The sequence below is a fragment of the Melozone crissalis genome, unplaced genomic scaffold, assembly GCF_028551555.1.
Source record: "Melozone crissalis strain CALT ecotype California unplaced genomic scaffold, PUWL_Pcris_2 ptg000164l_1, whole genome shotgun sequence".
Classification (NCBI taxonomy): Eukaryota; Metazoa; Chordata; class Aves; order Passeriformes; family Passerellidae; genus Melozone; species Melozone crissalis.
The window spans coordinates 170597-197755 of NW_026535934.1; the positions used below are offsets into that span (position 1 = coordinate 170597).

Genomic DNA, 27159 nt, shown 5'->3' on the forward strand with positions numbered 1-27159 from the left:
AAAATGACAAAAAAAAAAAAAAAAAAAAGCTCTTCAAGGTGTGTTTGACTTTATAACTTTATAAACCCGAGTAGTGTTGGGTGGGCTTTGGTTTTATATTGTGTTTGTATATGACAATAACAAATGTGAAAACGCTGCCTAGATACACTGTAGAATCACATGGAAATATTCTTGACAAATTGATCGAGACTTCAATATTCCTAAAACTGACATCTACCTTGGAAGTTCCAACAAAACATATTCACAACCTACAGCATTTTCCTATACAAAAGAAGTCAACAAAAAACCCCAATCAGACCTATACAAGGGAGGCAACAAACAGAAAACAATCTGTTGTGAATCAGCATCGTTCTCTGGCAGAAATGTCATTTCTTCAAGTCTCACTAATCTGGATGACATACAGAATCACAACCAAAGAACTGCACTGGGCTAGATGAAATCCTTCACCTGGCCTCTGTATCTTGTGCCCAAGAAAAGCCATAAATACACACCTGGAGACACAGGATACCCTCCATGCCTCCAGCTATTTCCAGTTCAGGAATTTCTGGAGCCGGATGTAGCTCCGGCACATTCAGAAATTCTCAATTAACATCTTTCTCACTTTGAATTGATGAAAATAAATGGTATTTCTCTAGAACATATTTTTTCTGATTCTGATCTAATCTCAACAACTCACAGAAAAAAAATGCAATATTCACACACATATGGAAGAACTTAATTTTTGGCAGTTTTTAGGGCTTCCTTCAGACTGCAAAGCAGATTCAGAAAGTCTGCCCTATCAGAGAAATCAGATTAAAAAGTTTCAAGAAAGATTTTAAAAAGTTGTAAAAGTTTGGTAACATTCCTCCTCAACGGTATGTAGCAAACACAGAATTCTTGACAGTGCTGTGGTTTTAGATGACCCATATAACTTATTTGTGACATTGTTATTGCCGAGTAATGGAGATTCATAAACTCGGGCTAATAAAGGTTTTATGGCACAGCACATCAGCATGTAATACTCCTCAGATAATGAAAGAAAAACAGATCTAGTTTAACACCATGCACTCAAGCCCAAGCTGGCCTAGAATTGAGAATGCCTTGCCAACAGCTCCCTTCATTCTAGGACAGACAGTTTCCAGATCAATCTGAAACTGCCACTTCACCAGTTATGAATGAGAGAGATTGATTGTCCTGGGTATTCACTTACAAATAATGCAGAATTATTTTACAGAATGCCGTGCAATGACACAACAGAAACTAATGATGGTAATTCCATGCCCATGGAAGTCACTGACAGTGATTTTTAGTCACTGAAAATCACTGAACAGTAAAGATGCAGGAGATGGAGATTTCAGCACTGCTTCAGAAAGCGCAATTGACACACACTTATTCAAACTTCTCCGTGAAATGACAATGCCAAACATGTATAAAACACTAAAATATTGAACTTGAACATCTGTGCAGCATTTGAAGAGACATTGATGAGCTCTGCCACGAATCTGTGTGATTTCTACAGGACCAGAGGTGGAGTTGCAAGAGCTGTCTCTTACAGATATTGGAATTCTTACCTGCATTTAAGGAAGGCAGGTTGTCCTTCCCACTTATGCCCTCAGTGGCTGTACACTCACGAACCAATGCACACTGCAAAAAAATACAATACAGATGTGACACATTCAGGGGGTCTGAGATAAATCCATGGCAGTTTATAAAAGGTAGGCTGAAAACCATGAGTGATAATAATACAAACTTCCAAAGTCTTACTTAGAATTTACATTTTTCTTTATATTTCTGTTCCAAGATACTGAAACACAATCAGAATTATAGCCAAGAAAATGAAAAAAATATGATCAGCTGTTCCATAACAAAACAGAAATGTTTCCTACCAGTATTATGGCAGAAATGTTGAGAGATAGTAATAGTTTAGCTTAATACGTTTTACTATAAAAATAAGGCACTTTAGTTTAAAACCATTTTTGACAAGTTCCATACTTTCGAAGAGGTTTCTTTAGACAAAGCAGTTTTCACATGCACAGTGCAAGAAAACCCTTCATTAATTTTTAAACAAGGGAAAAGCAGGAAGCACAAAAAAGTCCTTAAAATGTGCTCAGATTTTGTGATTCACCAGTTCAAAACTTATTTATTTTTTATTAATTCAATGACTCACCATTCTCACAATTGCATCCTCACTATCAACATATAATCCAAGACTGTGTTGCCACTGATTTGTACAAACCAAGGACTCCTTTAAAGACCATACATTGGTCATGAGTCTGGTCTCTCTTTACAAGTATTAGAAACCCCTAGAAAGCTGCTATTAAAGCCTTCTGTGTCCCCCAGGCCCAACAGAGCTCAGTAACTACATCTCCAATAACTGCAAGGAGTCTCATTCCACATTCTGCAGTGGAAGAAAAGCCAAATAAAAGAGAAGGCTGAAAAAAACAGCTCATGTTGCCTATATTGTGCAAGTTTTACGGGTCAAAGTCAGGAAGATTTCACAGCATTTGTTGCTTTTTTGGAACTGGTCACACTCATCTAAGGCATTGAAGTTCTCTGAGATAAGCAGTGAAAAAAAAGTGTGAAATTTACCCTCAGACTGATTTTGCTATGCAGAAAAGATACTGAAAATAATGTCCTCTGCTCAAAAAATAGTTTTATATGTAACTTCCAAACAAAAAAATCCTGCATTCCCTGTAGCAATATTTCCTTTTATTCAGGAAGAACAGGATACACCACAGTGTTAAGCAGTGAACTGTTGTATTCTGGCTGCAAAAATTGTGTGCTCCCATTTAATGCAGATGAACCTGCCCCTTTGCAAGGGAATTTACCTCTTCTTTGCTTTGCCTGTCTGTCATTCTTCCAGCTTTTCAGTATTGTGGGCACAGATTGCACATAAAAATCAACATAAACAGGACTTCAAGGGCAGAAACCAGACCAGCTGTCCAAGGAAAAAAGAAGCTGTATTTATGGCATCTCTCTGGACAGTTTTTATCAGAAGTGATCAAATATATTCAGTTGAGATAAAAATAAGCTATTTTTTTCTTCAAGAAGGAGAGGGCCTAGGAAACTCAGGTTAGGATATTACTCTGTACATCTTCATGAATTTGGTTTTTTTGGATGAGGGAGATAAGTTTACACAGCACTTGCGCCACAAATTTTGTTTTAAGTTCTTAACCCAATTTGGTAATTAGTATTTTAGACATCTGGTACAACAGATCATTCTAATTAACTTTGTGCAATAAACTGAGTTTCTACCTTTTGATCCTGAGCATCTGCTGTGATGTGGTCTGTTTCCCCCTCATCCAGCTCTCCCATCTTCATAAGATTGACTTCAATGGTACCAACTGTCTTTCCACCATCAGATGTCCTGGGAAAAAAACCAACCCATGACACCGGGTCACTTGCAGCATCAAATCCTTTCAATTAGAATAACATCAGTAAATATTTAGTGCCCTCTCCATTCTGTAAAGTGCAGCCACCGCTACTGAGCTGGCTATTTACCATCACAAACCAAATGTTAACAACAATGAGGCAACTTCTTCAGGACAATGAAAGCTCTCATCACAACACTGAGGACAGGTAAGTGCTATGAATGGTGCATGAATCCATGAACACTGCCAGGTTCTCATTCTAGACCTTATCCTCTTTGTGGACCATTGGATAAAGGGCTGTAACACTGCACCAATATTCCACTTAGGATCTGCAATCCCAATGCAGAGTACATGGCTTTGTTTCCTAACAATCTGCAAAGAAAGGACAGAGTGTATTAACAGAATCCCTGCAAAACCAAAACAGTGAAGCTAATCTGAATATCACGTTTCCCTTTGTAATCCCTCCACAGAGAAATTATTCAGAATCCATCCCATTTCTTGAACCATATGGGAATGGTAGTATAGTTACAGGTGAATTCCTTCATTATCATCCCCATAAATAGTTTACTTTCAATTAATCAAAAACAAATAATTTAGATGTACATCACCGAGGGAAGAGCATTGCTGACTTCCTTTAGGAAGAAACAAGGATTTAAACTCCTGAAAGATACCAAATGCTTTTTCAGCTTTCACTGGCAGCACAGCACCAAGTTTATCTCCCTGACTTCTTCTGAACAGCTAGATTTTTTTTTTTTAAAGGAAGGAAAGAAGAGTAACTGATAGTTTCATAATAATGAGGAAAGGGTAACAAAAGGCACCAAGCAAAAATAGGCAAAAAGGAAATGACGAGAATAAGTTCAGCACAATTACAAAAACACAGCGAGGAAGGAGAATCAAAACAAATACGTGTGGGGCAATACTGTGTCTTTTCTGAGCAGTGGAAATGAAGAGTGATGAATCAAGAAAAAAGAATACATAGAAAACTTCAATGTCATAAAATCATTAAACCACAGAATTATTGAATATGCTGAGTTGGAAGGGACCCATTAAACAAGTTCAGCTCGTACAGTAAAGTCTCAAAAAATAGTTACCCCCAAGCTTTCAAATTAAATAATTATCTTCCTTGAAAACCATTAGGCTTTACTATGCACTCAGTAGAATACACTCATCTTGCAACTACACAAATCTGGTCTTCTATAAAACCTTGCAAAATAAACATAATTCTTCATATTTTACATGTGTAAAACTTCATCTGCTCTAAGCCAAATTAATTACTGACAATAAAGAGACTATTAAAAATGAACCAGTTCCAGATATTTTTGCAATTGAAGAAGCCTGTATTAATTTAAGAAGTATCCAGAAGAAAAGCAGTAAGGGTTCAGTGTCCAAATTATGAGCAGAAATACATAATAATATTGAAAGGGCCTTCTGAATGAAGAACTTTCTCTGGAGTTGCTACAGCCGTGTGGCTTGACTGCTCCTTCTTGTGTCAAACCAGCACCCAAACTAGGCTCTGTCAACAAATGCACTGCAGCATCCCCAGCAGAAAGGGAATACAGCAGATGTCAGCAAATCACATATCTTTAGAAGCCAAAGTGTGTGGTTATGAGACTGACAATTTTTCAGGAGCTTAAGGTGTTCCGATCAAAGTGCCAAGCAAATGAACTGATCCAAACCAACAGGGCCTGTTGCTCCAGTAAAATGGAAATGCTAACTACACTTTCTCATCCTTGTCTCCTGTTCTTTAGAATCCTAAATATTTCCCTTGGTGCTATTATTAAAAGCTTGGCCTCAGTATGATAACGAGCATTGCACTGTTTGCCTGCACAAGGAGCAATATGTATTTTGTATGGGTTTAAAAACAGTGATTGATATAATTCCACTTTTATATATTTTTTTATTATTATTTTCTTCTCAAAATCACTCCTGTTCTGGTCTAATACATATTTAATACTACAATCTGTTACAGGTGTTACCTGTAAGAGAAGGTAATGCAACACAATAAAACTAAACAGTGGGACTTGTTGCACTGTAGTTGCACTCCTTTCTCCAGTTCTTATCTTCCCACACAGAAATACGAAGACACATTTTAACGAAAAAGGCAACAACAACAAAATCAACAAATCCAAACCCAAAGTTTCTTTTGAATGCTACAGGCATACAAATCAACAAAGAGCTCTGTAAATGCCCAGGGTAAAACTGTCAGACTGATTTTAAAACACCAGCAGTGCTTGAGAGTCTTCAGCTACTTGAAAACACGCATTTCAAACTTTCCAGCAATACCATGAGATTAAAATTTCATTTGAAAGAAAATTTAAAAAGAGAAACAGAAGTGACGGAGTGGGAAAAAAAAAAAAAGCTTAGTGATCATACCTTAGTAGGATAAAACCCTGCATAATTTTACTTTGCACTAACAGTATTGAGCACACACACACATTATGTATACACCTCATGTCCTTTGCTTGTAGAGATGTAAAAAGTCTCACACAGACACACTGTTCAACACAGCACCAGATAAGGAATCAATTGGTTTTAGGATACTTCACAATGCATTAGAATGAGATCAGCTTATTTGCTGTAGTTTAATAAAGCTGAGAAGGGCACTCTGCACTCACACGGTGCAGTGAAGACGGTCCCTGCACCAAATTGCTTTCAGTCATGAGTGAGGAGACACATCCCCACAAAACAAAGGACTGCACCTTGACAACCTGCTTAGGGCGAGTTGGGATGGGGAATCTGGCCAAGAGAATAAACTCAGCATCAACATAAGAAGCCCATACACGGGACAAAACCCACCTGGCTTATGGAGATGGAAAATTGCTGATATTTTTTGGCACCCTGGGACAAGGATCAGCACTCATCTGATACCTGTCAGCAGAGCACCTGCATTTGAAACAGATTTCTCTACTATCCCAGGTCCTTAAGGATCCCCAGGTCAGTATTAGTTCCCCCAAATGTGAGGGAAGGAGATAGCCAGTAACACCACGAGCAGCAGGAATCTGTGCCCACCTTACTCCTTCTGGCCATAAAATGCTGACCAAGGCATCCAGGGAGAAAAAAGGTAACAAGCTAGTGATGGAAAAGTAAGTGAACAAGATGGACTGAGAACAGCAGGCATTTGCCTCCAATCTTCTAAAAAAAAAAAAAAAAAAAAAAATCAGCTTTTATTGCTAAATTAGCAACCAGTATACCTAGCTCTTATTTAGAAAGGAAAAAAAAAAGTGTGATTTTATTTTTTTCATCAGACACACTGTATCATACACTCAATATTAAGAAACATTCTCCTACTGAAAAATACTTCTGTTGCATTCAACAGCCCATTTTTTGCCTTTCATCATCACAACTGTATGAGAAAGCTGGAAGCAAGTGACATTGCGTTATCACTGCAAAATGAAACATGCAAGTCTATAGAAAACCTCTCTCTTCTTATAAATTCCATATTGAAAACTGCAATCCCAAATCTCTAATAACTAAATTCCTCTCCCAACACCTGTTGTGTACACTGAAGTAATTCTGCAAATCAATCTTTTTGTGTTTTGATGATTACTGCATAGATCTACCAGAAACACTCAGCCACCAGTTTAGGACACCTTTATGGAGAAGAAAGGACAATCAAAATAAAAACTTCTTTTGCAGAGGTTTTGTAACTTGTGTCCCTAATCACTATTAGGGCACAATGGTAGAAAAAAAGGGAAGTAGAGCACTGTGTGTCAGCAGTAAGAATTTGTAGACACAAGCCAGCTCTCCACAAAATAACAGAAAAACACAAGAATGCTCCTTTGAAAACACTTTTATATTGTTCCATTGTACCTCAGAAAGATAAAGGAAAAACATAACTAAAAAAAAGGAAAAGAAAAAGAAAACTCAGTTAAAAATTAAGCAGATTCTATAATTACACCAATCTTTACAGGGCACACCACAGAGCTATTTCTGGGTCCTTAAATCTCTACTTTAAATCTAACAAAGGAGTATCTCAATCACAGGCATGCCCTGATAAACTCCTATCCAAAGAATATCAACAAGAATTAAATAGAATTTGTTGCTCTGACAAGTCCCTTGATATATCCTCTATCCTCCTGAGAGGTACTAATATTGCAGGGTAATTAGAGGAAAGCAAGCTTAAATAAGTAGACTGCTCTGGTTAAATTGCCATCAAAGAAATGTGGATCATTTCTACTGACATTCTGCTGCCCAATAGTCATAACCAGAAAACAAACCCACTTTTGAAAGGTTAGGATGTTTTTCTTAAAAAATATCCAACTGACTAAACCCTACCATTTAATGTGTCTGCAAATTAAATTTCATTGGTACATTTGTATTTTAGTGTTAGCTGAACAAAGAGGGCAACCAAGACTAAAAATATTAATGAAAACCAATTTTTTCATCTATTTCTTATGAGTTTTCCATCTTAACTTTTTGCTTACAAATTGGATGGCTGAGATACAAAATATTTACTCTGAAACCGAAGCTTTCCGTTCTGTCAATTACTGTGCCACCTGTTGGAGACAATCTTCCAGATCAAATTTTCAATATGTCAGTTAGGGAAACCAAATTTATCCCAAAGAGCTGAAGACAACTTGAATTCCTGTAAGAACAGATTCTTACGATCACTAAGCTGGAGTTCATCAACCTAGGTCTGTACCCTGTCACTGATTAGAGTTCTGTATCACACCCCCTGCAGTCTCAGTGTAGCTGCATACAACGAGTTCAGGAGACCACAAGCATTTTCATGTGGGAGACACCTTCAATAATTAGGACCACCTTCTTTAAACGTGCCTAAAAAAACCTGTACACTGCTAATTCTTTAAACCACACACACCAAACAAAACTGACAATTTTATGCTCCTTTCTAAAGGAAACTTTGAATGAATATTCCCTATGCCAAGTTCTCTACAATTCTTCCATAGGTTATCATGGTATAAAATGAGCTTTTCTAATCTGGCACATGGGAAGCTCACTTGCTACCTCTTGGGAGAAGAGACCAACCTGCATTTCTCAACATGGCCTTTCAGTTAACTGTGGAGGGTGACAGGGTCTGGCTGAGCCTCCTTTTCTGCAGGATGAACATGCCAGCTCCCTCAGCCATTCCTTGTTCGACTCGTGCTGCAGACCCTTCCCTATCTCTGCTGCCATTCTTTGGATGAGAAATGCCAAAGGTTAGTACTTAGAAAAACCCTGATTTACAACACTTACCTGAGGGTGAGGGTCAACTGCTGCTCCTTTGACTTTACCAGATCACCCACTCTAAAAGTTGCACAGCCCAGGAAGCTTCGCTACAAATCAAAGCAGAAAGAAAAGATAACATATTCATTCATTTTTGTTATTTCTTTTGCTCACACACTTGAAAATCTTTCTTTGCTACAAAGAAAAATATTGCATTTCAATATAACAGTTTGATACTTAATCCTCTAGAATTTTTTTTGTGCAGCATGATTATCAGTAAACTGTTAAAAACTTTGGTTTTATGGGCAGGAACCTTTCTCATTTCCATTAAGAACAGTCTAACAACCTGACAAAATAACAGGTTGTAAGATGTACAGCCACAGGAAGATTTTCATTCAGTACCAGTATTTGCATTTTGCATCTGTTCCTTCCTATTTTTCTAATTTCTGGATTACAAGAAGTGCTAAGTTTTCAGTGTTATACCAAAGTTGTTCTTGTTATGGTTTTTCCTCAAGCCATTGGCACTACCATCCACGTATTCAAAATATGAATGTATGTGCTAGGAAGGCATTCTTAAATTGAGTTCAGCACAAGTTTATTAATAGAAATGTTTTATTTCTCTAGTTCTTGGCAATGTTTTAAGTAGTGTTTTCCTCTATTTCCATTGTAAGGTGAACTTATTTACTGCATTAAAATTGCAGAGAAATGTGGTAATGTAACTAGAATGCCTAAAGTTAAATTAGGCTACACCACTGTATCTTTTTCTTCTATAAAAATCACTCTTCACGCATAACAAAGTACAAAGAGGAAAAAGGGTTAAATCTTCTCTTGCACTTGGGCTATTTTTTAACCTCTGCTCATATCCTGCTGAGATCCCATTTTGTCAATTTGGCCAGCAGTAGTATTCTTGCCTTGGGAACAATGGGCAAGAAACTAACAGCCATCTTCTACCAATTTATCTTTCAAATGTACAACACAACATCACTTGCTCTAAATAAATTGTAAGAAGATCATGACATTATGTTTAATTTTTAGCAAAAAAAAATAAGAAGGGCACAAAGTTTGGTTTTTCTTACATAACACTAAGTTTACTGTTGGAATGGCAAATTAGAATTCCAGGCTAAATTATATACATTCTTGGCTATACAAATGAAAGAAGAATCAAGTTGCTCTGAGTCAACAGAGGCTGCCTACAGAGAGCAATGTTCTCTTCAAGGAAAACAGAAAAGAATTTGTCACTGCTGAGAAGAGTTACTTCTCTGGTAAAAAAACAAACAAACCTTCAGCCTGCTTTCTTTCAGGAAAGCCAGCAGGATGTTGTGTGCTTGAATGCAAACAATAAAGCTTTACACTAAGATAAGTTTTCTTCCATACACAACGTACAGTTCAAACACCAACTCTGAAATTGGGCAAGCACCCACAGTGCAGTTAGTAAACTGCAAACTGCATGTCTGCAGTTCAATAAACTGAGTCATGAGGTAAGGCTTGTTCCCATAAATGGCACAGCCTTAGATTTCCTAAGCAGCATGTAAGCAGCAATGGAACAAGGACACGAGTGTCTAGGGCAGGCTGGAAAAACATTGAATTTGGGAAGCGATGAACAGGAAGAAAGGAAGAAAAATAACACAGCCACACAAGCAAAGAGCACAGTTAGTTTTCAATGCCAAAATTAAAGGCACTTCTACAAAAAAAGACATCCAGGTGCAACACATGGTGATGCACAGCCTTGCTGGAGTGAACACACAGGTGGTTCTGTCTTCCTTTGGATGAGTCAGTGTGAGAGTGTTTCCACACTAAAACTCTGTGGTCACACACACTTAGCCCAGATTATTCATCTTCTTCCAAGAGCATATCCTTCTCCATGCTGCAAGAACGCATTCCACAGCACTGTCTCTCCACAGCAGCCTTTATTCTGGCATTTCATGACATTTGAGTGTTTGTATTTGAAACCTGACCGCTTGGAAAGGGGAAGAGGGCTATTTGGAATGAAACTGATATAAGGTTTGGTCACCTGGGGCTTCTTTCTGCAGCAAAATAGAACCATAAATATATTTAAGAATCCTAAGTCAGAATCCTCAAGTGACCAGGGCCAAGAGACAACTACACTGCTCTCTCATAAAGCCAAAGAGCTTTGGTCATTGTACCCACTAAACATGTCTGAGCATCAGATCTACTTCTTCTGTGTCATGAAATTAAAGGTGAATGATTTTATCGGCTTAAAATGTTCTACTTAGTTCTCTGTTTCATATTCATATGCTTATTTAGAAAAAAAGAAATTCTTTGCTTGACAGCACAGAGCTATGTGCAAAATCAAATAAAATTTCAAATGATCCCATGACCCAAATTAAGAGAGTTATGCTAATGTTCAAGGGGTCTAATATCAAACTGGAGAATACTTTTTCTATACTGATTCAGATACCAATAGTCCACCCTGGGGCCTGAACTGGCAGTCTACAAACCAATTTAACTTTGCCCACATGACTTGGAAAGGCTTGAAAAGTAGGCTTTAGAACAAAATTTGTGCTGTAATCCTAATCGCAGAGTAATGCTCCTTCGGAATTTTGCTAGTGTTCCAGACACAAATCTAAAGACACTCGCCTTGAGTAGTTTGATGAATAATCTCAACTAGCCAAAGAGAAAAGTCTCTATAATAGCTATATGGAAAGCTAAAACACACTGATTATTTCACTAAGATTGAACTTGCTGCCAAGCTACAGGTTTTTCAAACACTAGCTGAAGTCTTGAAAACCATGCCAAGGAAGCCCTTGTAAGGCAGAAAAGTCAAACCCTTAGGCTAAAAAATTGAAGCCTCCAGGCATTTTCCATATTTGCAGACAGATCTGACACCTGCACCAGGTGAGCTTTGTTCTTCTACTCAGCTCGAGCAGGACCAACCTTTCCCACTCCCACCAGGGGCCCATATTATCCATGAGGTTTTAGCCCTCTCAGAAAATGACTTCCCATCCAGACTGCTTGCTTGATATTAGCAAGGACTTTACAGGGTTATGCTGGTCTCAGGATAGCTTCAGTTGAAAGAGGTTTTCAAAAAGATGTGAATGGGATGACATCAATCCATGAGACTGCCACTCCTGCCTTGATTATTTTATTCATTCCACCAAAAACTTTCGCTATTAAAAAAGCTTTTCAGCTCCTGTTGAGCACTGAGTGTTAGTGCCTTCCAATGAGATGGAAAAAAAAAAAATCAATTACTGAAAATGATTTCTTACCCCAACATCTGCTCTTGGTTCCTTGTGGTCAGGTAGGACACTGGTGTGGACCTGAGAGAAGGGAGGGGAAAAAAAGGCAAGAAATAATCAAACTCCTTCTGTAAATCTCTCTGCAAAAGACTCATTTTTTTTCCCATGCCCTCAAAAGTGACCCTCAATTCTTCTATTCTAGCTGCAACTTAGTGCACAAAAAGAAACACTCCTTTAATGTAAAGATAATTTGTCTGTTTGTTATTCTAAATACATGTTGTTATAAAGCACCGATATAAAGGCTACCACAAAGACTTGACAAAGCAGAACCACAGCTTTTCTCAGCCAGCTCTTATCCCTTGATTTCCTACAGTGAGAACTTTGATTTTTCCACAAAAGCCTGGAGATAGTAAAAAAAATGCTATAATTAATTTATTAAGGGACAGCATACTTTAGAAATCTGTGGGAGTCCTCATATGGATGCAATTTTACATTTCGATTTTCCACACTAATACATTAGCAACTCCAAAGCATTTGGAAATCTACAGAAAGCTAGTATAAAATGTTCAATCATGATATTTTTATCTAAAATTAACCTTTAAATGCTTCACGCCCTGAATGAAAATGAAATTACTGGCATTTTCTTGTTGGTGATACCCATCTTTCCCTTTTGAAGCTGAGGAAATAACTTAGAGCAATCTGTTTCTTAAAAGAAAGATGGAGTATCAACACCAAACCAAAAATGCTGTGTCATTTTAAGATGCTAAAAAGCTGCTCTATGTGCCAGCCTCAAAGAAGTGACATCTGGCCCAACAACTGAGGTATTTATATTTTCTAATTATTATTATGGCTATTTATTCAAGAGAAATAAACTAATAATGTAAGAATTAACACTCCTTTTCATAATTTACTTACGTATTTGTAACCCAACAGCAGTTCATATTTTTAACAGTGTATGTGTTTTTATATGAGACTACGTTGTATTTCACAGCAAGAGAAAGCTAATGTTTCTTTTACACATACTGAAATCAAGGAAATTCAACATTAATTTAGAATCAAAGAATATTAATTCCTTCTTTTGCTGGATAAAATATCAATTCAGGAGAACATATTTCAGCTTTTCTGACCCAACACAGGAGCAGAAAGGGATGTCAACACCTGACTAACCTAGAGTCTTCCATATAATAAAAGCATATTCCTGAATTTCAAATGGACTTAAAATACAGAAAAAACTTCTGCTGCATTTTGCAATACTTTTTGGTTCAGCTATGTTTATTTGTTTTCATTGGGTTTTAACCCCTTTAAATTAGACTGTACATTAGACCGTACCTCTCTTCTTCCCAAAGTATATTTTGTTTGAAATTAAATCTAGTGCCTTGATCCAAGTGTGTGCAAATATCTGCAATTTCGGAAGCAGTTTTACTATTTGACATTTATCAAAAGAGAAGCCACATATGTGTATGTAAATACATACATGGGTGGTACAGGCTGAACACTATCAGGCTGTCTGTTGGTTGAGTTCCCGAACAAACTCTCTGAATGCTGCAATTACTGGGGTATCATTATGGGGTGTTCACACAGGCCTCATTATAAACATCAGGTCAGCTCATAAAAACTTATAAAACATAAGAAACGAGTCAGTTTTAGTCCCAGTCCACAAAATGGAAGAGAAAAAATGGGAGATAAATACAGAGGATTTGACAGGTCAAATATCCTCCCAGCGCATTTCTTGATTAAACAAACTGCCACACTTTTTAAAACCACGTCATAAATCAACTTTTCCCCTCTGGCCCCATCCAGAACAACTATAAAATCTAAAAGCAAACAGAAAGTCAGATTTTATTCCCAAACCTCCACTACTCTGTTAGAATTTCAGTTTTCCCATTACTCTCTCTAGGTTTTCCTGTGCAAAATGCAAACCTCTGAGTGGGGAGGTCATTCACAACCGGGGTAAGCCCATGCCTGCAGGGAATAGCACCACTACTGCTTTACCTTTGTGACACAAAGAGATCACAAAGGCACACAAGAAACACAGCTTGTGACCTGGACTAAATGCAGCAAAGGTTTTGGCATCTATCCATTCCTGTAATTTTGTGTGTAGAACAACACAGTTACCTTTTTACACCACAGTGGAGGCCTGTGAACCCACTGGGAAAAGGGCAGTGTGATGAAGGTTCGTGCAAGTGAAAGATGCACAAGAGTAGAGTTAGTTTTCAATGCCAAACACATCAGAGTCCAGGAGTTACGACTCCCTGGAATTTCCCAGTCAAACAAATTGCAGCTTTGTGTGTTTGTGCTGGGTGAGCCTAAAATGCCAAAACTGTTATGGGGTTCTGCCACAAAACCAATCAGTTTTTCCTACAGTCCATATAAAACAAAAGAGAAAATCTTTTCAAAATGGACATGCACGTGGTATTGCGGGATTCTACAGTTCCAATGGAAAACCTGATAGGCAGCGAAACTAATAAATGTTAAAACTTCATTAAAGATGAAAACTAATAAAGGGAATATAAGATTTATCAAATTACTGCAACATTGCATAATAACTGCATGATTTTTATTATATATTAATTAGTTTAAACTTACAAAATATTTATATATATATATATATATATATATATATATATATATATATATATATGTGCCTGTGTGTGTATATATATATATATATATATATTTCCTACTACAGATAGTAGGGAAAATATGTATGCCCCTATCACTTGCTGTATAGCAACTGATATGGCACGAGAGAAGAATCACGAGATCCCCCAAGCAAAGACTGAGTTTAACATAAATCTAAATAATTTTAATATGTTTTTAGTATATGCAACGAAAAAAATGGAAGGAAGGAAGAGTTTATTTACCTTCTTAACACAGCACACAGCGTGAGACTGGATTCAATTTTTTTAACCAATTTGAAACAGCATTTTTTCTGCAGAGAAAGCTTTGTCACGTAAGGTTATGCCACAGATAAAAAGTGACAAAGAAAAACGTGTATAACTGTGACAGGGACACTCAGGCATCCCAGTGCCCCACAGTGATGAGTGCTGACTGGCACAGACCCACTGGGGTTTTTTTAAGCAGTTGAATTTTTGCAATCCATGACCACTGGTAGCAAGCTAATGAGCCACAGGCTTTTTCTGCCATTTTTCAGGCTTTTTTGAACAAAGCCCAATGATGCAAAGTAGCCTTCTAAAGTCTTAATAGGTACTGAATATTCTAAGCATTTGGTCAGTTATAATTTTAATGAAATAGAGCAGAAAATCACATTTAAGTCTGTAGCTGTTACAATCAGCCAGTTAGCCTTGCCTCCTCCCCATAATAATTCCCAGGAATGCACCTGTTGAAGTCTGTTTTATGCTGGGAACAATCTGCAAAATTTGAAGAGTAAAAATACCCTTCAAAGTGCTTGCGGTGCCTCCTCTTTCCAGCTTTCTTCCACTGTGAAATAAAATTCACAAAAAGCAAATTCTGGCTTCTGTCAGCAAGCTACAGCTGGAGCATTCCTAAGCTCTTCTGGCTCTTCATTTACATGGAGCAGGCAATGGGGACCTGTGTTCCCAGATCCAAACACCTCAGCCTAGTCACTGCAATGGCACTATTCAAAAATCCCCGAGACAGACTCCACAGTCCAAACAAGGCAGCAGCTAATGGCAGCCAAAGAAATCCAGATGTTCTGACAAATTATATCCCAAAAAATACTCACTCTAGTGCGATGAAGGAAATAGGAAACTTGAGAGGATGCAAGCCCAAGCTGGTAAAAAGCTCCTACAGTTGTCTGATGAACACTCAGGTCAGCTCCACCTCGCTTCAGTGTATGGCAGACAACATGAATTAAAGCAAGTATTACTGGAGTGATCAGATGAGCTCAATGGCATAACAAAATTTCCAGAACATGATCTTCTGCCTCAAAACTTCAGCAAAATTTAAAATTTGACTGTGAATATCTGACAAAATAAACTGAAATCCTATATTTTGATTTACCGAATAAACAGCCTTTTTTGAATATGCTAAAGTCCACGTTTCATAATTTGCATCTATTACCATAGAAGCTGCAGTAAGAAATCTTAGTATAAATTAAGCATGATGCCATTTCCACTGACGAACCAGTTACAAGAAACAAGATTGATTTTATTCATTTTTTAGAGGTATATCCAAGTGTTCCAGTTCCTTACCAGATTGCAACATCTACTCAAGTGACAAAAGATTATTCACATATTAAACACAGAAAAAAAGTCTTGCTGCCTTAAACAAGTCCAGACCCTTCAAGACTCCACACAAAATACCCCTGTCTTCTGACTCATGGCAGAAGCTGAAATGAAGAACTCAGAATTTAACTTGCTGGAGCAGTCCATGAACCTCCAAAGTTCCCTTGAGGAGCTTGTATTATCCCTCTGCCAAGAAGACCTAAGTGCATTTCCAGCTGGGGGCCTTGAGTTCAATATTTTGAAAGAGTTATTTTCATGTGAGGTACCAAACTAACCAAATATAGAAGCAAACAGTGGTTTTAAGATCACCCCCAAAAAACAGTGAAGATTTTATCCCCCACTCCATGTTTTATGGTAACTTTTTAACATAAATTTTTAGATTCTAAAGTGAACACTTTCTAACTACACATTGAAATTATTTTAATTTCCTATTTCCTCTGCCTCTCTTCTGACTGGAAGGTCATTCAAAACACAGGATTGCAATGATAGCTCAGAGTCCTTTCCTAATCTACAGCCCATCATTATTCATGGCAAGTTTATACTCCTTTGCTCTTCTGCCAACATGGTGTCTTAGATAAGTAATTCTTTTCTGTTCCTCATACTGGTCTCCTGATGAATCAATGAGAAAGGAATCATATGCCCTCTTGTACTTCATTTTGTTAGGATAATAAGCCAATCTTTTCCAGTACACTGTCATACCATAAGCTCTGCATTCCCCAAATCACATCATCTGCTCCAGTCCTATGTCACACTTTGAACAACTAATTTACCTTTTTTTTTCCTTCACACCATTTGTTTCTGATGTATTAAGTCTTTGTTCACCCAAAAAACTTCATGTTATTAGAAAAGCACAGAGGCATGTACTGAGAGTCTACTTTATTTCATCCTGTTTGCATTGTTCCAGCTGGCAAACGCTTTTTTTTTAGGAGAACTAAGGGAAATTTCTGCACACACCAAACTTTTCTCTAACACATAGAAGCTGAAGGACTCTCGCACAAACATCCACAAAAGCAAAGAAAATTATATTTGCCAAGAAGGATTTTTCTTTTCTTCTCCTGACAGTTTGTGATAATGTTTAAAAAACAGCTGAGGCTGAGGTCTGGTGCTAGCATTACCTAATGGATAGGATTTCACTTCTCCTTTACAGAATTAGGGGTAAAATTGCTCATCAGATTTACTGTGGCAGAAGGTGTATTTTAGACAGATGAGAGGGAGTAGGAAAATATTTGGGGCTTCCTACAAGCTCTGTTTTTTTTTGCCTTCATAGACAGGATCTATTTATTCACAAAAGTCTGTTCTAGCAAGATTATAGCTGCACTTCCATAGTGAATGTCCCTTCCAGCCTGTGGAAAAGCAGCATGAGAATTCATGAGAATTACTGCTCTGTCCAGGGCTCCCACATGCTCCGTCCACATTTCTAACAATCCGCGCTCGAGGGGAGCAAGGAATTTTCTCTAAAGAGCCTCCAGAAGATCCTGGGAAAATAAATGTTGCCAGCTATCCAAATATAAACACTCCCAACTACCCAAATATAAACATTTCTAAAGCTATCTAAAAAGAAAAAATGTACAATTGTTTTTTTTCATTTGAGAAAGCATTTTTTCTTGGGTTAAAACAGTTAAACCTGCATAGCAAGAATTAAATTCTTAAGTACACAAACACTAAAACCCATAACCTCCTGATCAGCTATCTTTAAATAGTTTTTGCTAGTGCTCTGCCCTTTGCTCCCTGTCTTCTGAGATGAGAAACTGAAAGGAGTTTTATTTATTTATTTATCAAATAAATTCACTGCTGGCTTTGGAAGAAGTTTCCAGACAAATGTGTCATCTGTCCCACAATCTAAATTAGTTTCTGCTTTAAAGGAAGGAGGAGGTATCACTGGGAACAAGTATCTCTGTGGGACTATTTCACTATGCAGCAACCCAAAAGAAACTTTGTGCCTACAAGCGAAGGTAAAAAGCAGTTTTCACACAGCACCTTCTCTCTCCTGTACCAGACACAGGTTTGTGTGAAGAGAAGTTCATTTTCCCATCAGTGATACTGTATTCATGGCTACATCCCCATTAAACACACGTGATTTTGCTCTCCAAACCATTTCACAGGAAGAGCAGCTTTCCTCACCAGAGTGTGCGTCATTGTGCCTGACTGCCACACAAAGATAAACCCTTTCCCTCCTCTACAGCGTCAATTCTACTTTTTTTAAAGCACAACTGCAATCTGCAAGACATGGTAATCCTCTTCTGCATGCATGATCAAGCTCTTGCAGAGATGTTACTTAAAACCAGGTAAGAAATGAGCTCCCTACTTTCAGACTGATAAGCAGGCTCAGGAAAGTTCATAGTCACAGCTGCCTGAGATAAGTAATTAAACTCTGATTCTTACGAAGCACAAGGTGTGAATAAAGACATTAGGTGTATGTTTTTAAGCAATCATTTTGCCTCTTTCAGAATTAATGCAGAAAGATGCTAAGGCTCAGAGAGCCAAATATATTTCAATATTTTCACTGCTTAGAAAAAACAAAATAAGAGTTTTTTCAGAACCTGAAAAGTGGCCTTTTTTTGGGGAACTGTTTCAGTGATGCTTTTTCTGCAAATAAAAGGATCTATTAGGAACAATATTGTTGGCAAAGCTGCTTAGGTCTGAAATTTGACCACCACACTTCTATTTCTAGAAATTACTTACAGATTCTTTCTTCCTTTTTATATTGCATCTTCTTATTTGGAAATTCAGCATGACATTGTTTTCTGGGAAAGATAGGATCTGTTATCAGACAAGCTGATGTAAGATGGAAACAGGCACTTTTTTCTTGGCCCAAGGTTCCTTCAGGAACTAAAGAAAGCTCGTGCTTCTGAAAATTTCTGTGTTTTCTCCATCATACCGCAAGAATAGGGGTTGAAAAAAGCACGTGCACATTTCCACAGCAAGGATTTTATGTAATCTAAATTAGATGACAGAGTTGATTTCTCTCTAAATAAAGTGAAAGGAACAGATACATTTTGCCGTAGACAAATCTAAATATACATAACTTGAAATGGGTCACTACAGATAATGCAACATCTTGAGGAGGGACTTCTGAAAAACAGTGAGAGATTCTATCAGTTTAATAAACCACATAGTCTGTGCTTCCAAAAATGTGTTGGTGGCCTCATGTATCATAAGGCCACAGGCCACAAGTTGTAGGTATCATAATTCAGCCAAGTACAGAGCAGCTTCACTCCTTCCACATGGAGCAGAACCTCCTTCCCTGACAAAGGGAGTCATTATTTGTAAAAGAAAACCATTTTAACACATGATGGATGATATGAACAGTAACTTTACATGTGAAAATATGGTAACCTCCTCAGCCTGAGGACAGCTGGTGATATAGCATCCCCAATAGCACAGCATCCCATGTGCTGGCAGGATAATGGTAGTTCTGGAAAATTAATGTTTAAAGGCTTCCCCTTCCACAACTCAACTAAAAGGGAAAAAGATATATGCAACAAGGAAGAGCTTATATGTGAAATAATGTTGTATTCACAGAACATCGCACAACTCATGCTATAAATTCTCCGTAAATTATTGCAGACCCACATTGCATCCAATATTACTATTATGGTGGAATCATAGAATCATCAGTGTTGGAAAAGCCCTCCAAAAGGAGTCCTCCAACTCAACCATCTTACAGATGGGTCCTTCTGACAAAAATCAAAAGCAAGACAAAACTCCATTAGATAAAAATGCATTCATTTTTATCTAATTAATTCCAGGAAACATTTCAAGATATTAACTAAGCTAGCATGAATGCCAAGGGTCACGTGCCCAGTTTTCTAATAAAACCCATTCAATTTCCAATGTTAAAAAAGCCATATCCAGCAGCTGAATTGTCCAAGTTAATTCAGAATCAAACCCCAAAAATACAACCCCAAAAACACAACCCAAAACACCTCCTACACACAGATTTATGACTTTTATTTGTCATACCACAAATAAAGAGTCCAAGTCCTCATCCACAACAGCAACAGCCACACTGAAAAATGACAAACAAAACATGAGGATGTAATGAGGTCAATGAACACTGGAGATGAGTAGAGAGTCTAACCTTAAAGGGAGACAGACAGTGTCTGTTTCACACACATCATTTGAAACACCCCATATAAAAGTTTATCACATCTTTCTGAAGACAGAAAAATCCCATTCTCACATATATGCCCCAACTTAGTCATTATTTTGTACAGTACCAGTATCATCAGAATTATTTTGAAATTAATCCTGAGTCTTCTCTCCATCTTTAAAACTTCCATAAAGTTGGCCAAAATTAATTTTGTCACTTCTAGCTTATTTCACAAAGGAAAGAATAAAAAGGCTCAAAATGCTTTTCAATATTTTGGCTAGCAAATCAAAAAAATATTTTTAAAATCTAAGAAGCTAATAATTTAACTTTAAAAAGAACCAAACACCAGCAAAATCACAATAAGTATTTCCATACACATCTCCTAGAATTCGCTACAATTTCCTCTATTTGCACATAAATATTAGCACCATTAAAAACCATCTTTATTCAGATGTACAAGAACGAAAATGGGCAGTTAAACCAAAGTATACCAATTGTTTATTTATGCACCTTCAATAGACATGGCCTAAACGAGAATAATTTCTTTTTGTTGCAGTCTGTGATTTCATTAAGTCACTCTGCTCAGCTTTAAGCACTAAAGATCTTGAAATAATACCTAATTTAATACTGCTGCAAGAACCTTAACTCCAAAGCTATCAGCACAGACCTCATCAGAGAGCCATTAATAAAATGCTCTTTATTGAAGTCTATCTTTTGGTTTTGAAAAGATCAGAGTGGAATAAAACCCACATTAATGATCTTCAGTAATCATTCCCTGCAAAAACTAAAACATGCTTGGACTTGAAAGCACACATTTAAAAATAATAGCTGAGCATTCTTTTAAAAGGAAGGCCCAGCACTGATCTAAATTTCATGTGAGGCTTCAGCTCAAGATTATGTTAGGATTAACAAAGTGTGCATGACAGGTGTGATTTAAAGACTGCAGCTTAAAATTCTCCTCCTTCCACACAAATCTCATGGCACAGAAAGGCAGTGATTTATGTACCACTCTCTACCACAAACCTTTGAGCAATCCACAATTGCAAATACCTTGAGAGGGACAGTTTCAGGGCATGTGAAGGTCCTCAAAAACGCCAAGAATTCTCAAGGTTGGTCTGAGGGTCTGAGTTAACAATACTTCCCTTTTCCCTTGTGCATGTAAGAATAAACCAAGAGCCCTTGAATGAAGCCCATGAAGAACGTTTTGCAAACACAAGAGTGACAGACTTGCAGACCTCTGCAGGAAGGTTGATTGTGTGAAATAGCAAGCTCAAAAGCTAGACATTTATGGAAGCTGTTTTCTGGTCAATATTCATCTCATAAAAGCCATCCATGTCTATGTAAAACTAAATGCCTTTGTCCTGCAGAATGGAGGACCTAAGATGCTGGAGCCAGGACATCAATTCTCTGCTCCACCTGTCCTCTCGTTTCTGTCATGGTAGTTTTTGTTTCCCCTACCCCAATTTAATTCAACTGTTAATTTATTTTCTACCTAGCATCTTTGTCCTTAGCACACAGCAATTCCTTCCATGCTGCCACAGTGAAACACGTCCTTCCTGAGGCAGCACTTCCCTTAATTCCTCACCATGACTCACAACAGGACAAAGAATGACATTTTCAGCCTCTGTCAGAGGGAAGTCAGACTGCACAGCACTCAGCACCCAGACCCTTCTTTTCTTCAAAAGCCATGTGCCAACCCAGGCGTATTTTCTCCTGAGATATTTCTCTCCTGGAAGAGAGAATTGCTTTTCCTGCCTAACAGTGAGCTGAACACAGTGATCTACAAAGCCCTGCTGAGGAAAGCTGGTATTTAACACCTCAACCTGGACAGCACCAGGATGGATCACATGTCATAAGCATCCTTCCAGGATTCCTGGACTCCCATGATCAGAAACTTCTCTTTGCTGGTAGGCCAAACTTCTACTCTTTTCCATTCTTCACTACCAAGAATTTGATAATAAAGTTTGCTGCAGAAGTTTCCTTTTCATGTAAGTCATTATGACGTTTTACCACTGGCATATGAAACAAAAGTTAAGTTGGTTACTCTTTTTTATTTTATGGACATAAAAAGGAAACTCATGCAAATAAATGCCTTCATTTAAAAAAATTACCATTCCCTCTTTTTAAGTTTTATTTGTGAACACAGCTGGTAGAAGCCTTGGGAAAAGGCACACAGCTGCTGAAGGACTACTTTTTGGCACATGTCTCTTCCAAGTTCTTCCAAATGACAGAACCCATTTTACTCCTAACTTCAGTTTCTACTTAAAAATACCATACCAGTTATCCATAACATATAATCACAGAAACTTGGTTCTTCCAAAGACAACATTAAGAAGCAGCAACTGGAAATGTCAGCATCATGAGAAGTATTATTAGTCTCACGGCCAAAAAATTCCTGTTGGTTCTTCTGGTTTGCCATGTATTGATGATCATTTTACAATCATGCACTTCACCTGCCTACACACAAGAGAGCTCCTGCCAGTACTATAGCTACCATAACCCCACAAATCCAAGTGAAGTCTGGAAGATATTTTTTTTTCCCTGCTAAAAAGTGATCTTCAAATGACAAAGAATTATTCAAGGTTTAACCTTTTTGTTCATCTACTGTGTTGTGGATGCTAAAGATCTCTCAAGGGCAGAGCTACTGTTCTTGTTCCATTTCACCAAAGACATAAGCACAGTGTCATCCCAGCAAACTACACTTTCCAGGAAAGAACATCTGTAGGCTGGCTTCCATTTTGTCTTGCATATTTCTCTGTAAAGATAAGCACCAGTGCCTGGTGAACATCGTTTAAGAACACCAAACTTCCTGAGCAGATGCTCAGTTTGCTTCCAGCACTGCCTCCATATAGCAAAGCAACGACAAAAGCCACTTCCAGTTATGCAGCTCAATTGTATTAACAGCAGTATTTCTTCCTCTCCCTTTTTTTCTCCCCTAAATTTCCCACATCCTGTGCTGATAATAAACAGCTCCAATGCATTCTGTATAAATCCTGCTCTGTTGGCAACCCATGAATCATGTGGCAGTATAATTCCTCGTGCCTGCAGGGCACAGATAAAGGCTGCCCCGTGGCACGGGGCCAGTGCAGCACATTCACTGGTTCCAGACACCAGGAGTCGGCATGGTCACGCTGAACCCAGAAAAGGGTTTTACTCTTTTCTCTGTATATCTTATTCTTTTGTTAGTAACCACAAATCAAACTAGGCTCTGTGCTTGACTCGGAGCAACCAGCTCACTGGCCACCAAGTTTGCATCACAAAGGAAAGTCATCTCTGCTTTTCTAAACTCCCACATTCACAGCCTTTTTATATTAAGGCCTTAACAAACTCCATCTGCAAAGTTTCAAATTCAAAATTATCAAAGTTCGCATACATGTCTTTTAACTTTCACTTACATGTCTTTTAACTTTCTTTTAATCCTTACCGTAACATTGGCAAATATATTCCTGGGTGTGATCTACTAGCATTTATAATAGGATTTCACAGAAATTTTTTCTTGTACAAATATTTTAATATACACCACTTTCCATGAGGAGACACACACACATTAGACTGCACTAAACAACTGTTCGGTTATCTACTCCTGACTTTCCTGCTCTTTATTTTCTGAGAATAAGATTTGCTCTCTCCATATATGAAAGAAAATTATTCATAAACGGTCTCATGCTCCTGCAAACTTCAGTAATTTCTGTACAACAGTAGATCAGTAGATCAGAAAAACCTGACACCCACATTTCAAATTTTAAAGAAACAAACAAAAAACCTCTCCACTTGTTTGCATATTAAAACAAGCAACACCACCATACTCAAAATAAGTGAAAACAAGCTGCAGTGAATAGTCAGGGTGAAGCCCCCAGAGGCTGACTGGCAGCCAAGCAGGACAACACAAAATATTTCAGCAAAGGTTACACACAGTAACATTTAAGTTAAAGGCAGCTCAGTCGGGTAACTAAACGAAATGCCAGCTCAAATCACATTCCTGACCATCACACACAGTAATATTCCATGGAACTCACTCCAGTGTATCTGCAGCTGCAAAAAAGGGTTAATAAACCAAGAATCTATGGAAAAGCTTTGGATCCCTATTCATTTCAGGTAGACAGATGAACTCTAGCTACAAAAGCATTAAAAGAAAAAAATCTGTTTCTATTACCTTGATTGCTGTGTATTTATATACCTTTGTGAAAGAAAAAGAAGGAAAAAAGAAACACACTATAGGTTTTTTACTTGGTTTAGCTGTTCAGAAACTGTTTTAAATTATGGCACTCTTCCTCCATTCTGGTCAGAATTCACCACACAAAAGAGTTTGGGCTGAAATGAGTAACTTTGCCTTCTCCCACAGCCCAAGACCCCCAGAGATAAAATGAATTACTTATGAGGAATTTACCTGCAGAAAACTAAAACCATTCCTCTCCACGAGTGATACTTTCACAAGGGGCATGAATAATACTGCTTCAGAACTCCTCACTGGAGTCAGGAACTGCCTTTGGCAGTGGAATGCACGCTGGTTTGGGGAAGAGGTGAAAAAATTATGCGCAAACAAGTTGTTGCACCAGGATGGAAAATAAATTCTAAAGCCGCTGGTAGCCCCCTGGCATCCCAAGGAAGAAACTCAACTTTTCTACTTAGTTAGAATGCAGATGGCTAATATCAGTAGAGTCTAAAAGCTGGGGTAGTCTTTAACCAAAAGCAAAGAACTGAAGCTTTTGGAACATCCCAAACACTATGCCACAGCACGTGGGGACACCCAAACCAGACAGATAGCAGTGTATTAAAGACTCCAAGCAGGTCTAAGTTTCTCAGCATCCCTCTATTTAGAACTAGTGACAAGAAAAGTGGCAGAACCTTACTAGAAAAAGTGAACTTCCTTGCATCCAAATGCAAATAGATAAAAATAGATACAAGTCACTGTTTAAAGACTGAATAATACCAAAATAATTTAAACAAGGGATCCCCTTGTGACTCAGCATAATTATTTTTCTTTCAGAAAAGATTAGTTTTCAACCTAACTGAATCCTATCTTCCAAATGACCATATCTTCAAATGTAATTGAAAAATTGCAAATTCCCTTTGGGCTGTACTCCTCTTGAATTCTTTTGGGCACTCCATGACTGCTGCTATGCTTGCACTGCCCTGGGGACCATGACTGCTATTCTGGGCCACAGCAGACACACTCAGCTATGAATCTGGCACAGTTTTAACCACCTGGCCTGGATTCAGTGGCAGAGGCTCAAAGCACCCAAAATTCCTGTTTTGTCCTGAGGTGTGTAAAAGAGTAAGAGCATTGCCTTGCTTAAAATAGTGACAGTATTGTTGTGCTAATTACATACATCCACATAAGCACAGGATCGGTACTGTAGCCCCCAACACAACCTTCCTCATTCCTCCTTACCCTATTCTCGCTAATTACTTAAAATGAACAATAAAAAAACCCAAATAACAAAACCCCCCACAAAACTAACCCAGCCGAAGAACCTCTTCCAAACCAAACCATCACACTCAAGCACCTCAAACCAATTACTTTTAAAATTAATTTTAAAAATAATAAGCATTACATATATTCACACTGTCAGAATAAGAGGTCCCTGTATCAAAATCTTCTTTGACAAAAAACCCTGCAAGAGAATAGGAATTTCAGAAAGGACTTGCTGACAGAGCTGAAATTTCCTAAATGCATTCTTGTTGCTGTTCTAAACACTTACTTTCCTTTCCAGTGGTCCTTTATAACAAAGATTTAGAAGCAAAAGGCATCACAGCCTTCATGGACCTTCCTGTGACTGTAAGAACAGGAGTAATGAACACACGTTCATATTTCAGTTTAAGAGTTTTATTGCTAAGTTTTTTCACTAAAAAAGGATGGAGAGGGAAGCAAAATGTGTTTGTTTTTTGACTCCCAGGAATGTGTTTCATCCAGACCCCTGATTAATGAATTCTTGGAAAGGTGCTTGGTCTTCCTCTCTGAAGTAAATGGAGCATACTGCTTTGTGTAGGTAGGCTGAACTCTGCATTCTAACAGAGATGCTCTGTTGGGCACCACTCTGGAGAAGTCAGGGTCACATTTTTCAAATGCACACGGAGTCTGAAAATGGTGCTGACACATTTCTTCAAGCAGTTTTAAAAGTGCCTGAGGAGATACATGGGGCTAAAAAAAAAAAAAAAAAAGGTATCTCAAATACCTAAAAAAAATGGGAAATTGGATGTCTAATTTGATTCAAATCCATTGAGCAGCCCATTGACATCTCCAGGTGTATAAGTATCTCCCATCAGAATACCTTTATAAAATCTACCCATAAGAGTTAACATACTCTTCAGCTACAGCAGAAGTTCTAACATGAAGGAAAAAAATGAAAAAACATTAAAAACTCATGTTTCCTTCTTAAAAAGCACCTTAGACAATCCAGTCCCATTCCAGACCTTTCAGTCTTTTTCCAGCCCAGTGTATAAGCTATGATTTCCCCAAAGGCTATACAGCACATAAATAGTAACATCTACAGTCTTAGTAGGTTACGTGCAAACTCTGTGTGTTAGGGGAGTAACTTTGTCATGCAGGATAAACTGCCTTTTTTCTTTGCACTGCTGTGGTAAATCCATGCTAAAAGGTAAAAAAGTAACAAATAGTGACATGCAGCAGAGCCTATCACAAATTACATAAATCTAATTCTACAGGTGAATGAAAATTATATAAGAATCAACTGCCTTTGCAGCAGCCAACTGAATGAAAAATATTCAGTGAAATTTATGTCAGAAATCTCCCTTTTGTTCAAGGGTATGATGTGTTGTGCTTTAAAAGACAAACAAGGTAGGACCGTGAAACAGAGGATGCCACAAATCATAAAGCCATTGAAAAGAAACTGTTATTTTTTAGGGCACTTTTCAGAAATCTGTAAGTTTGTCAGCAGAACTGGTTTCATTTGCTACTGACCTGACTCTTCAACTTTCTGAAATTAACAGAAGGGAACTACAGCAGCAAGCACCATGAGCAACATAAAAAGTTCATGGCAAATTTAACAATTTCCATGAAGATCAGTGAGGAATCTACTCTTCCCTTTTTCTCTTTGCTTTTTTCAACAAATTTCCTTTCAGTTCCAAATAAGGACAGACTGATTAAGAATCCCATTATATCTGAAAAGACTGGATTCAAATACAAG

The 27159-nt window shown here is 37.8% G+C and overlaps 1 protein-coding gene across 1 annotated transcript in view; it reads right to left on the reverse strand.

The window, feature by feature from the left end:
* The window catches only part of LOC128948881 (inositol polyphosphate 4-phosphatase type II-like), a 128684-nt gene that overhangs the window by 85295 nt on the left and 16230 nt on the right, over positions 1-27159 (reverse strand). The window contains exons 3-6 of the mRNA XM_054293642.1: positions 11741-11791; positions 8544-8623; positions 3235-3346; positions 1551-1623 (exon numbers count right to left, since the gene is read on the reverse strand). Of these exons, the coding sequence (XP_054149617.1) occupies positions 1551-1623; positions 3235-3346; positions 8544-8623; positions 11741-11791 (316 nt within the window). The remainder of the gene's footprint in view (positions 1-1550; positions 1624-3234; positions 3347-8543; positions 8624-11740; positions 11792-27159) is intronic.